General features: G+C 35.2%; 1 protein-coding gene across 4 annotated transcripts; it reads left to right on the forward strand.

Annotated features, from left to right (window-relative positions):
• The first annotated feature begins 7,806 nt into the window (after positions 1-7,806).
• LOC133865977 (uncharacterized) lies at positions 7,807-14,195 on the forward strand. 4 transcript variants are annotated; one of them, XM_062302517.1, is made up of 9 exons: positions 7,811-7,956; positions 8,125-8,154; positions 9,392-9,473; positions 10,453-10,648; positions 11,555-11,709; positions 11,951-12,094; positions 12,205-12,308; positions 12,420-12,573; positions 13,807-14,195. In XM_062302517.1, exons 3-9 carry the CDS (start codon positions 9,402-9,404, stop codon positions 13,885-13,887), a joined length of 906 nt encoding a protein of 301 aa, XP_062158501.1. In that variant the 5' UTR covers positions 7,811-7,956; positions 8,125-8,154; positions 9,392-9,401; the 3' UTR covers positions 13,888-14,195. The 4 variants fall into 4 exon arrangements, with proteins under 4 accessions (XP_062158504.1, XP_062158501.1, XP_062158503.1 ...); XM_062302519.1 differs by having other exon boundaries at positions 7,812-7,956; positions 8,118-8,154; XM_062302516.1 differs by having other exon boundaries at positions 7,816-7,957; positions 8,100-8,154.
• The last annotated feature ends 122 nt before the right edge of the window (positions 14,196-14,317 follow it).

The following is a 14,317-nucleotide window of genomic DNA, read 5'->3' on the forward strand; positions in this document are numbered from 1 at the left end:
CCACCACTGAGCTTCCTCCAAAATTTTCCCTCCCTCTCTCCATCTACCCATTTTCTTCCCACCGTTGACCACCACTGCAGCACCCGCCACCGTCGACCACCACGCACGACCCGCCACCGTCGTTCTCCATCTTCGGCCACCGTTCGTTCTTCCAGTTCCGGCCGTCTTCCATCTCCGTTGTTTTTCCAGTTCCGGCCGTCTTCCATCTCCAGCCGTCCGGCGACCATTCGAAACCAGTGCAGTACGTCTTCTTCTCTGTAACCAATTTTTTGGTCCCCAAAACCATTTCCCCCAAAACCACTACAAACGGCCACCGTCGTTCTCCGCCGTGCGATCTCCATCTCCGGCCGTCTTTCATCTCTGACGAGGTCCCCCAGTTCCGGCGACCCATTTTCGGCCCAGATTTCCCCCATTTCCGGCTATGGTACCGATCTCCCCCATTTTTGCGTTTTTTTAGTTGTTTTCAGATTTACTTTTTTTAGTTCCTTGCTGTGATTTGTGGTTTTTTGTGTTATGTGGATTGTGAAACCTTGATTGTATCTGAGAGTTCAATGGTGGTATATCTGAGAGTTTGTGCTGAGTCAAGTTATTCATGGTCATGTATGCCAAGTCTCCATATGATTTTCATCATTATTTTTGTTTAACAAGCCAATTCCTTACTCTATGTATCTTAAATTTCTTCAATTTTCAGAGAGAGTTGCATTCTGAAAATCTTCTGCGTTTTGCTATCAGTGATGGAGGGTTAGAGTTTTGTATATTGCGTACCTAGTCAAAATAGATAACAAATGACTCACATTGTGCAAAGAAAAAGCAATAATGCTGTAAAACAGTAGTTTTAACACCTTTTAGCATGTTTGCTCATTGAATATATTATGGTCTGACGAAAAGATTTTAGGAGATAATTATAGCACTTTAGCAAACAAATAAAAGCAGTTGAATCATAACTGAAAAAGATTGGAGGAGATGTTCATGCACACAATTGCATCTGTGCATCTGATATCTTATACTCATTGGCTCAGCTTCTTTGCCAAATGCCCAGACTCATAGCCGTTTTTCTTATTACTATTATTATAAAATTTAATTGGTCATCTTAAATCACATGCATTAAGTTGTTCTTATTGTATTTGCCCTCAATCTGAATAGTTTGTGAAAGAAGTTGGTTTTCTTCCATGCCACCTTTTTGTTCTTATTAAATTCGCTCCACATGTACTGTTTAAATCTTTGGACTTCAAAGCATCCTATGCCAAGTATGTTTTTTGTTCTGTCTCTAATTGCACAAGTCAAAAGCACATAATTCATCCATCCTCTTCTCTTCTTTATGCAAGCTGATCATGGTTTAATGTTGTATAACTGCATAGACTTGATACGGTAATTTTGTCCCATCCTTTTCAATGATTTCTTCTCACAAATATTCTCTTATGTACTTGACATGTCCAGCATTATGGAATGATCTTATCTTAAAGAAAAAAAAAATGATTTTCATATGATCAATTTTTGTGTGCTTATGCTTCGTTATTTTTTTATTTAATTTTCTGATCCTCCTAGTTATTCGTTAATAACCGCATGCATAGAAGATTGGTAGAATTTGAGGATTTTTTTCTTTTTATTATGTTAGATGGATTTTGGTGGAATCTGAGCTTGTCACTTATCTGAAGGTTATGATTGTATATTTCTTGTTTGAGTAATATATATTTAGCCCCCCAATTCAATATATAGAAGATTCTTATGTTATGTGCTTCTGAATTTAGGCACAAGTAAATGTCTACAACAAGTGATTTGTCAAGCGGTCATCCGTTATGTAAGTGTGGAATTCCTGCACGTCTAAGGAACTCTTGGACCACATCCAATCCCGCTAAAAAGTGGTATGGATGTAATAACTACAAGGTAATTTTTGTTATATTCTGAAATTAGTTTTGTGTTATATTTCGTTATTAGTAGTTAATGACATTTTTGTTGACCCTTTTTTTTTTTTTCATGCAGAAAGTCGGTGATTGTGATTTTTTTGAATGGGCTGATAAGGAAATGTTTGTATACGAGAAGAGGTTAGCGCAACATCTGAAAGAGATGGAGGAGAGAAGACAGGCTGACAATGACATAGTTGAGGAATTAATTAAAAAAAAATGCAATGAACAATTAGCGCAACATTTGAAAAAATGGAGGAGAAAGTTGAGGAATTGATTGAAAAAAAATGTAAGGAGCAATTAGCGCAACATAATAAGAAGATGTTTCGTGTTTTGTTGTTAGTTGTCATTTTGCTTTTAGCCTTTTATTTGTGTAGTTATAGTGAACCTAGACATACTAACTTGATGTTAAAATGAAATTATGAAAACAATTCAGTTGTAAGAGACTTTTTTCTGTTTGTACGAATTTCCTAAATGTATGTTAAACTTAATTGTTGTCTTTTGGTCTTAAACTGAATTGTTGGGTGATTTTGGCTGGTCTCTTTAACTGAGTTTTGTAAGTTTTAGAGACCTAAAACTAGGAAATTACTGTTAAGAATTGAGTGGATGTGGTAGGGAACTAGGAAGAGATTGTGGCTTCCATTTCAAAGACGTCTGAAATGATGAAACACCTCACTTACCCCATCGAACTACTTGCTTGGGATGGACCCTCTGAGCACCAAACCAACTCAATTGACATGGGAAGAAACAAAACTTCCCTACAACTCAATGGACTCTCTCTATCTTCCATAAATGGATGAACTGCAACTTGCATGTGCCAACAAATGGCCATCTATCAAAAACCTTTTTTCTTCACAATTTCAAGTCTATATGTACGTAGACTTCATTAATTTTCAAGTTCATTTACAGTGGAGCACTTGCCAAAGTTAACTTCAAAATATCCTCTCCATTACACCAATCAGTAATCACCACAACCAACGTCTCATTTGATGGGAAGAAAAAGGAAAAGAAAAAGAAAAAAAAAGAAAAAGAAAAAGACCAAGACCCCATCATTTAGGTTTTGATTGCTGCTATATATATACATACACAATTAACAACTAAATCTAAAGGCATGCGGTATTCATAAAGTGAAATCCAAATTTACATAGAAAAAGTTTCAAAATAAAGTAGAAACTGGTGTTGAACAAATCCACTTCTAGGCAAAGCAACCAGATCAACATAGTTAAGTTATCCCTTCTTCGCAATGACAAAACCGCTTCTAGGATCACTAGTTTGTCTGGTAAGAAAATACATACAAAAAAAATAGTTATAAAACTGAATAAATTGATGTAAAAAATTGCCATTTGGACCATAATATTACAAGCTACTCATAATCCTCTAAATCAACCTGATGATCATCTATTATGCAGATAGTGACACCTAATTGAAACAAACCACCATGGAAATAGGTGTACTTTAATCAAGTTGATTTTTTTTTATTATTATTATTTTATGAAATCATAATCACCAACAACAAATAAATAAATGATTATTTTATGAAATCACAATCACCAACAAATTAACATAGCAGAAAACAAATAAGTGGTACTTTCTATCATATAATAGCTACCCGTGTGCATAAGTGTTCGAATGTGTGCCAACATTTCACTGCCCAGTTAACCTTAAATGTGCCCACAAACACAAGGATCAATATAATAAAAATAAAGCCAGTACACACATCTTGAATATGCCTATTGATGTGTGTTTTAAATAGTACTCGCAAGCGCACGAATCGTTTGCAATATAGTGTGTGCAAGTGTGAGGTCGAATCCACAGGGAAATGGTCAAATATTGGTGTCTTGTTTAATCAACCTCATTTTAACCTAGTTCCAAAGGTTTGAGAATTGATTCAAGAACAAAAGACTAAATAAAAGAAATGAAATGAAGTATGCAAATTAAAAGGAACTAAGGCTAAGGAATCCACCAAACCAAATCCTACAACTCACACTCTTGGTTCCCACTTGAACACCCAAAGAACATTAAGCTTAGGGTGTCATTCAAGTTTCTTAACCATAAACCCGAGAACCATTAAATGAATCCAACACGTAGACAAATCACAAAGAGTACCAATTGAAATCAAAACATTCAATGTATCATTCAATCACAATGGATATCATCATTCAAACCGATAAAACAATGTATTCGTCGGTTGAAACACATAAAATGTCCTCTTTCCACCACTAACCACATTCATTGCAAAAGATAAAGCTTTAAATGAATGGAACTTGAACAACTAATATGATATATCATTAAATGTGCAAGTGGTACAGCAAGATTGTGAGTGTCATCAATGGAAAGGTTTTATCCTCAACCCTAGTTGAGGTTACTAGCCTTCCATGACTAAGAATACCACAAGAAAATGATGAACAACCATGGAAAAAAAAGAAAAGCTTTACAAAGAGAGAGTGTCTGAAAATAAAACTACTGAAATACACTACAAGATGCACGAAATTAAACCTATCTACTGATTTTCTGCTCTATTCTACTCTATTCTCTCCTCTTTCAACAAGGAGGCATGGCTATGGCTTTTATAGAAGAAAGCTAGGGCTAGAAATGACTCCTCTACCCTCCTCTAGGGTTCCTCTGCTGCTAGAGACAACCAAAAACACGAAACCAGCGTGTTCTGCTGCGAAAATCAGAGGGAAGACTGCTTTTTGGCTTCTGATTGGGCGTTCTGGCACGCTCTGCAAAAGCAGTTTCTGGGAAATTTCGATCGATCGACTTCGGGCAAAGTTTCGATCGATCAAATTTTAAGTTCGATCGATTGACTTTTCAGGATCTCCGAATTTCCAGTCATTTTCTTATGAAATTTGCCATTCCTCTCTTATTGTCCTACAGAAACAGAAAACACATAAACTAACCAAAACATTAGAAAATAACAAGGCTAAAGGTCTAATTAGTGCAAATCAAGGGGTCCAAATACACAATATTTGACACTCATCACCTATTATTAATTTCCGTCTATTAAGTAAAAAAATTAATCCAAAACTGATGTAAATTAAAAACAAGCTCTCCTCTCCTTCCACCACTTGAATCTGCGAAGGAAAGACATATTTTCTTAAAATTTTCTCTTTTCTTTTGTTAGGAAACACAAAATAATGGTAGAGGAAAGAAACAAATCTGAGAAGAAAAGAAAAGAAAATCAATTAAGAAAAAAAGCAAGCAAGAAAGCCTAAATGTTTTTTGGTCACCTATCAAAGAGAGAGAGTTTATGCTCATTGAGTAGAGTCAGAACTATGTGGCCTAAATTAAAAAAACACATAAACAGACTTGTGGGCCCAAAAAGATCGATTGAAATCTTATAATTTGTTTGACAATAAGTTTTGAAACACCACCCCCCCCCCCCCCCAACCAACAAAAAAGTCAGTGCAAAAATAATATTGTAAAACTTTCAGAAATTATGACACAAACCTAAAGGTTTCAGAAATTTGATGGGGGGAAATTAAATTGTCCCCGTGAGTGTGAGTAGGAGACAGTAAAGGGTCAAGAGAAACACAAGTACTTGTCATAAAAGAATGTATTATAGAAAGGCTGAAACAGAAGGATATACACAATGAGCCCAGACGCATGATTACAGTCTTTTACTAGAACTAGGGGAAAGCATAATATACACCTCATCAACGACGAGTAGAATAAACAAACAGCTCAGGTAAGCATTTGAAAATGGCATATTTACAAAGCTAAACAAAAAGCAATTAAATTTTTGAATAAATAAATCCTATTGATAAGGAGTCAGTTTTAGGGAGTAAAGCAAACATACCAAGAATGAGATGAATGTAATTAGACCAAACAGGGTAAGTCTTTAATGTATGTTCAATATGAAAGAAAGTTGGCTAAAACTAACTTGAATATTACATAGTATCCAATCTTTAATATATGCTATTAATCTCTAGATGGAATTCAAATCTAGCATCAGATTTGACACAAACCATTTTATGAATCATAATGTGAAAAAAACCATTTTATAACAAAAGCTTACAGCAGGCATAAGGGTGCTGCATTGATGGAGCAATAAGGAGTTCCATGGCAGTCTTTGATGAGTTCAATGAGCTTCAGCACATGAAATCTATTAAAGTTTCTTGAGAGAAAGCACAAATAACAGATGGAAATTCCAATAATTTAATACTAAAATATTAAAATGAGAACTAATTATTTATCAATGTTTTCTATAGTGGATAAAAAGTCTTTCTACAACTTTTCAGAAAACAAAGACACTACATAAATATGATGATTAAGAAAAGGAACTCCACCAACCAGTTTCATCAATTGAAGAAAGGAACAATCAGAGCAGTTCATTCAATTTACAATGCTAATAAGTGCCAGTAGTTTTGTAAATTTCCTCATACACTATTAGTTTTCTAAAAAAAAATCACGCCCTTTGTCCCATGCTTAAAAACAAAATTGGAAATTCGATATCGTTAATCATCATAAGATTGATTTGAATTCATATTCAGGGCAAATTTCAACTTTGGAGGCAGCCAAGATTCTCTACATATCAAAATTTTGACCAAATTCATCAATGTGTTGAAACAAGATCTATCAGCTAATACAAGACGGCAAAACTGCATGCTAATCATTCAAATTTGACGAGTATAGATATAAGTGAAAAATTATATAAAGAGCAGCATTTGTAGGTAAAACCTGTTTCTTTATTTTTTGTTCTTTGTCAAAAAGAAGCCTAAATTTTCCTATTAATCAGCAGAGTTTGCAAAAGGAAAGCAGTTGTACTTTTGTGCAAGTCCATGTTAGGCACAACCTATTCTAATCTCAATTTCATCAACTTTTGCATGAAAAAGCAAAATTAAAATAATGAGAAATTTTTTTTCTTCTTTGGCCCAGAAGAAGCCACAGGATTGAAGCAAGAGAACAAATAAACTTTCAACATCACAGAATAATAATTGAGCATTTTACTAAGCCTAATTACTCAGTACACGAGACAGTCAGAAAATGAAGGAAAGGTATTTGCTTTAATACCTGAAGGAGACGGATTTGGGGGGAAGCTGGAACTGGAAAACGGCCGGAGATGGAAGACGGCCGGAACTGGAAGACGGCCGGTGGGTGGGCTTTGGCCGAAGATGGAGAACGACGGTGATGGCGCCTGGCAGTACCTAGTGGCCGGAGATGGAGATGGAGATGGAAGTAGACGGTGGGGGACCTCGTTGGAACCGGAAGAATGACGGAGCTTAGAACGGTAGCGGGCTCGTGCGAAACTGGTCGCCGGAACCGGAAGAATGACGGAGCTCTGAACAGTGGTCGACGGTGGGAAGATTTTGGGGTAGATGGAGAGAGGGAGGGAAAATTTGGGGGAAGACAAAAATGAGAAAAATGGGGCCCCTTGAACTGGTTTTGCTGTATTCGAAAATTTGAATTTCTTTTTTTTTTTTTTTTTTTAAAAAAAAATACTGTAAAACTAAAATGGCCCTTTCCACGTAGGAAAGGGCCGGGTAGGGCCGGCAAGATGACCCCTGCCTATCATTACTCAGTATGGTAATATATAAGTAATTCTATAAATCTTTTATGTGTTAGTTTTGCGTCAAAAATAATAGGACTTTTAAAATTATAATTTGATCAAAATTTAATAATGGTTTATCGTAAGTTTAATAATAATTTAAAAAGTAACATTTTTTTAGAAGGATAAAAAAAAAAAAGACAAAATAGACATTAACATTACTCGTAATATAGGGTTATCCCGTTGCTAGTAGCTTTTTACTTTTTAATCCAACAACAAAAGATCAAAAGAGGACGACTATTTAACTTCGTGATTGGTCGCGTTTCCAATCAAAATTATAATACTTCATTAATCCCATTTTATGGAAAAATAAACAAAAAAATAAACCCCAATTTTTTAATAATTTCAACCATCTCTCTCTCTCTCTGCGTGTGTGTGTGTGTGTGTTTTGCGGGATATGTTACGTATATGTGAGCGTCTCGTAGCGAACTGTGGGTGAGAGAGCCCAATTCGATTTGGGTACTGCAACGAACACCTCTCTTTTTTCGCTTTCTCATTGCCTCCGAGGTAAATTGTTCCTATCCTTATAGTTTAAAGTAAGTATTTTTTTTTTTTTTTTTTTTTTTTTTTTTTTTTTTTTTTTTTTTTTTTTTTTTGAGTTTTATGCTTAACCTGAGGATTTTGATTGACCCTCTACGCAATTTTGAGGTTTTCTGCTGAATTCGAAGTTTTCAGGGGTTGAGTATCTGAAATTTTGAAACTGAGGTAAAGTTTGTCATCTAATTCGAAACCCTAAGTTAGGCTTTGTGATCTATCTAATCGATGATACCTCCCAATTAGAAGTTACTTTACCTGCTATCGTGGCCTTATTAATCTAGGTTTTTTGTTTTTTGTTTTTTTTTTACTACGATTCAGTTTCTTATTCTTTATTTTTATTTTTTTCAAAATTCATTATGTTGTATCTGTTGTTATAATGGGTTTCAGTTTTGGTTTAATTTCATGAAAGTTGCCTTATTTTTGTATTAGTTCTTTGATTTTTGATAATTCTGAGCTTGTATATGTTGGGGCCGGTGAAGAATTTGAAAGACGCATGCTTTAGTTTGGGCCTAGTTTATGCATTTGCTGAATGTTTATCTTCCCAGTTGGAAAAACCAGATTTTTCTGGAGACCCATTTCTGAATTTCAACAAAAACCCTTGGAAATAGCGGTGACTTTGAAGTTTGAACTATATATTTTTTGATTAGTCCTTTTATGGTATAAGCTGAGTTTATCTTTACCAGTAATTCTTCCTTGTTGGGAAATTTGATGTCCTGGAAACCCATTTTCTGAGTTGGTCACAAACTGTTGAAAGTTATATATAAAAAACCGATCTTGTTGATTTTTGGAGCAATCTGTGAACATGATGTCACAATGACTAAGGCATTTTATATTTTCAGTTAATATTTGCAAAAATATTAGATTTTTCCTTATTTGCAAAAATATTAGATTTTTCCTTATTTGCAAAAATATTAGATTTTTCCTTACCTTGAGTCTGATTAGAACAAGTATCAATCTAAAATGGAGCCTACACAGTCATGTATTTTCTTTTTTCCTCGATTTTCATGGCAACCGAGAAGAGGGTTTGGTAAACTACAGATTTTTCTTTACTCGAACTTTTGTGCTGTTGTTTACTCTTCTGCCATTTGATTTTTAAACTAATAGATTGATTACGTAAACTTTTGTTAACCCTATTTGCTTGCATTTGGTACTATTGAATATGAGAACTGCTATTTGTAATTCTCCCATACAACTCTTTTAAAAATCAGCCGTTTGATTTGTTGGACCCACGCGGGTGTGGGTCGTCCAATGGCTGATTTTTAAAAAAGTTATATTAGAAAAGGACAAGAGAAGGACGTTTAGACTTTCTCATTGTGCATTCTTGAAATTGGTCATTTTTATGCCAAATTTCAGAGTAATTTAATCACTCCTTGAATATTGAACCTTTGGTATGTTCATGATTTAGGTGACTCAAAATGGATCATCGATGGGTCAATGGTAGACAGGAAATTAATGCACAAGATAAGCGGCGACTTGGAAAGGAGCATGTAGGTCATCAGTTTATGGATTCATTAGATTTCTTTCCAAGTGAAAAAAAAAAATTGTGTTTCTTAAGGAAATTATTTCAACATATGTAGGACTTCCTGACATTTAAAACACTCACTAAACTTGTTTAATAGTTTTTTTTTTTTTTTTTTTTTTTTTTTTTTTTTTTTTTTTTTTTTCTCAAAAAAAAGAAAAAAGGGAAATTCACCACAAAGTCCTTGAGATTTGGCCCTTCCATAGTAGGACCTTAGTTTTTTTTATTTGCCAATTAAGGAGCTTGGCTTGGGTCATTCCATTCAATTTTAAATGGGGCTTCTGTCAGGTGGCATTTTTTCTACGTTAGTCCAATAATGAGAGGTCATGTGCAAAGAGTAACATTCCAGATGTAAAAGCAAATTTTGAAAATAATTTTATTGATGTTTAAAAAAGAAAAGATATAAAAATGATTTTGTAAAAGAAACAAGAAGGGGGAGAGTGGGGGTGGAAATCCACCCCTTTAAAGGAGGCGGCAGGGGTAAATCTCCCCCCGTCCTCCTAGCCCACCCTCTCCATTCTTTTCTTTTTTTTTTTTTATCCTTTTTTTTTTTTTTTTAATTTTTAATTTTTAAAGGATAAATATAATTGTTTTTAAGCTTTTTTTTTTTTTTTTTTTTTTTAAATATGAATGCTGTTCTGTACATGTGGTCTATCATTTGGTCTGACGTGGAAAAAATTTCACCTGGCAGAAACCTCGAATTGGACACAAGGACCAATTTGGCATTTGGTCATTACTGAGGTCCTTAATTAGTGAAAAATAAACTGGGGACCTGATATGGTGAAAGGTTAAGACTAAGGGACTTGGTGGTGAATTTCCCTTTTTTTGTGCTAAATCTTGTTTGCAATGACACAACTATTTACTTCTTTGCCAAGACATTATGAATTCGCAGTGATTTTTTTGTTAACCCCAGTTGTTGAGGTCCCTATCTTAATTTTGTGGTACAGACTTATCAGGACACCCTTATTGATGATTTGGCAGAGGATTTTCGCTTGCCAATCAATCACAAGCCAACAGAAAATGTTGATCTGGATAATGTGGAACAGGCTTCATTGGACACACAGTTGACGCCATCTAATATTGGTTTTAGGCTTCTCCAAAAAATGGGATGGAAGGGGAAGGGTCTTGGGAAGAATGAGCAAGGTATGCTTCTAGGGAGATGCTAATAATTGTACTATATTTACATCCTGTACTATGTATTCTTATTTTATTTTGAACCATTGGCTGTTAAAACCTTTTTAGCAAAAAAAAAAAGTACTCATCAAAAAAAGTTCTGAATCATTGTACTTATTATAAAAAAAAAAAAAGAAAAAGAAAAAGAAAAAAAATAAATAAAAAAATTGTCTTTTTTTAGCAACAAATCTTTCTGAACTTCTTGCAATGCCTTCGTTGCACATGCTTCTAAATTTGACTTTTTTTTACTACTGATCATTTCTGGTGTGTTGATCTTGTCTGCTTAATGGCTGGTTTTTTTTTTTTTTTTTTAACCTAATATTGCTGCCTCTCAGTTTCGGAATCAGTGTTATTTTCATTCATCTCTTTTCTCTCCAAGTCACATCCTTTTTATAGTCGGTGTGATGAATAGAATTTTTACATTCCTCAAGGTTCTTTTCTCATTTGGTTGGATTTACGTGTGTAGGGTAGTAGTCAGGACAGAAGATGAATGTTGATAATCAAAATTAAACACTGACCCTTGATACGAAATTATATGGTCAGCTTGCTATGTGTCTTGCAGTTGAATGCTAGAGTCTGAGATTTCATTTTACTAGTTTCTCATCTCTTTCAGTACTCCTAATGGTTTTATATCTATTGACGGTTTCGAGTCTAGGATTCTGTCTCTTAGCTGATGCAGTGCTTTTTATATGCAATAGTTTTTTCATCACAGCAATCTATACTCATATCTCTCTTTATGACAAATCCATTTTTTTCGGATGATATAGGAGCACCAAAGATAAGCTATCCACAAGTCTTAGTTTTTAGTTATCATAGCTATGTTATTCTAGATTTGACGGTTTTTTTTTTTTTTGGGCGGGGGGTGTTAATACGCAGGAATAGTTGAACCAATAAAATCTGGTATCAGAGATCCAAAGTTAGGGGTTGGAAAACAAGAAGAAGATGATTTTTTTACTGCAGAAGAAAATATCCAGCGAAGAAAGCTTGAAGTTGAGGTAGACGAGACTGAGGAGCACACAAAGAAGCGGGAGGTATGCCTTTGAACTGTAGTTGCTATAAAATTTTCAATTATTAGATAGTATTGAGGTTGATGCTTTACTTTTCCTGGAACCCACACCAATTAGCAGAAGGCTGCATATAGCATATGTGTGTGTCTTTTGACGGGAATGGTATATAGGGGACCGTCAAGTTTGGAGGGTCTTGAGAATTTCCTGCAGTTTTTATTACCTGGTGGCTTCTACTGCCTGCTTCGTGCACATTATGAAAATCCAGGTGTTAGCAGAGCGTGAGCAGAAAATTCAAACCGAGGTGAAAGAAATACGCAAGGTGTTCTATTGTGATCTATGCAACAAGCAATACAAATTGGCTATGGAATTCGAAGCTCACCTGAGCTCATATGATCACAATCACAGAAAGGTAAATGGTTTATTTTGACCTGTTACGCTTACTGTTGGTACGCAATTTTGTTGCTTGTGGCATACTTGTCAATTTTGTCTGATTTGGAACACCCTCAATGAGGTTTTCAGCGTTTTAAAGAAATGAGAGAAATGCATGGCTCTAGCAGTCGGGATGATCGGCAAAAACGGGAGCAGCAACGTCAGGAGAAGGAGATGGCTAAGTTTGCTCAAATGTATCCATTCTCATACACTTTCCATGAGTTACATATATTAATTAGGGGAGTCACGTTAGTTTCCTAATTGCCCTTTTGTTTTTTTTGTTTTTCCTTCTTTTGGCCAAGTAGGGCAGATGCTCGTAAGCTGCAACAGAAGCAAGAAGAGTCTGTGTCTTCTCTGGTTCCAGTTCCCACTGAAGTGAGAGGTGCTACTGCACTTGCAGTTCAGGATCAGCGGAAGGCATTAAAGTTTGGTTTTTCTTCTAAAGGTGGCACCTCCAAGGTATGCCTTCCCTCTCTCTCTCTCTCTCAGCATCTTGGATTTGTATTACTGTAACATTGTAGTTTTAGTTGTCCTTTATGCTAAGGAGAATGGAAAGAAGGATGACTTCCCATGCACGTGTACATACATAATGTTCGTGCACAGGTATATATAAAAACTTTAATTGGGTGCAAGATTCATTTAATTCATGATTGTCTGGTTAATGGTGCATAACTAATTTATCAGCCCTCGGGAAATTTACTTGGTTTCTGCTCTCTACTTATTTTCTCGGATACATCTTGTCAGTTGTGTCAAACAGCTTCCTTTCGGATCCATATCAACTTACTTTAAATTTTACTGGAGCACTTCTTTTTTCCTTGTCCTTCTCGTTTTCATTACCTGCAGGAACTGTGCAAGTTATGAACACCCTAATGACTCTTAGCATTGAATATACATCTAACCTTTAGTGCCTTTGTATTAGAATATATTTTTTTATTCAACTTTTGAGTGTCTTCATTGAAGCAAAACAAAGTGAGAGGCCAGGGGCAGGGAAAAGTGTCAAGTCAATCAGGCTTGATGACTGGGAGAAGCAAAACAAAATTAGGAAAAAGAAAATCTCTTTGAGTACCGATCACCATTTATTATGCTTGATATGACTGTTTTCACTTACTGCACCAACATATCTACTACCTTATTCACCATGATCATTGTTATGGCTAAAATCACCGGCAACACTTCCTTCTATTGTAATGCATGCTTAAAATGATTTCCTGCTTTCGAGGTGAACATGCTTATTATATATATACAGTAATAAATGACAATTGATTTTTTTTTTCTCTCCTTTTGAGTATATTAGTGCCGATAACTTAATGGTGGCTGGGGGTTGTATACCATAATTTGCTGTTTCTTGTTACGTATTGATATATATGTGGCTTTTGGCTTAGTATGAGAAAATAAACTGTTAAAAATGCATAATGTAGGTTTTAGATTACTACTTGGGATCCATTTGAACAGTGGGATAGATTTAATATGTTAAACCATAACCAGGATGTACAACAGACCATTCCTTAGGGTAATATGAAGGGCTGTCTGTTACCACTATTTCTTTTTCTGGCTTCATTCGCTCCTTTCTAGCCCCATGGAGTTTTGAGACTTCCCCATATTAACGATGCAAAAATGACTGAATCTAGTTCTAATTCTGGTTTAATAAATAGTCTTCTGACTAACTCATTGCTTTTCTTTGTCATTGTGCAGAACTCTTCTAGTAGTGCTGCAAAGAAGCCAAAAGTGGCTGTCGCCTCAGTTTTTGGCAATGATAGCGACGAAGAAAAGTGAAAAGTTAACCCTTGCAGCTGAGCATCGCATTATTGTACCTTTTCTATTGCTGGCCTTGCCTTCTGTTTAATGTTTGTTTATGTAGTTTATGTGATTGTATTGCTCGCATAGCCTTCTGTTTAATGTCTATGTGACCCATGCCCAGAGTTTTTTATAGACTTGTCTTGGTTAGGGGTAAATTCCTTACTGGATTTTTTCATTGAATGAGAAAAATATTGATCCAATGAAATTACCCAATATAAAGGAACTGTCCCTTGGTACATTTTTTAACGAAATGTCTCTGAAAAATTAGAGAAATTTGGCCTGAATAGTTGATATTTGCAGGAGTTTAAATCTTAGATGATTGAGATGTCAAGGCCATATTTTTGCTAGATATATGAAGCCCTCTATATTCAAGGAAAAATTGTTCAGCACGTATAAAGTACAGGAT

The sequence above is a fragment of the Alnus glutinosa genome, chromosome 4 (assembly GCF_958979055.1).
Source record: "Alnus glutinosa chromosome 4, dhAlnGlut1.1, whole genome shotgun sequence".
NCBI lineage: Eukaryota > Viridiplantae > Streptophyta > Magnoliopsida > Fagales > Betulaceae > Alnus > Alnus glutinosa.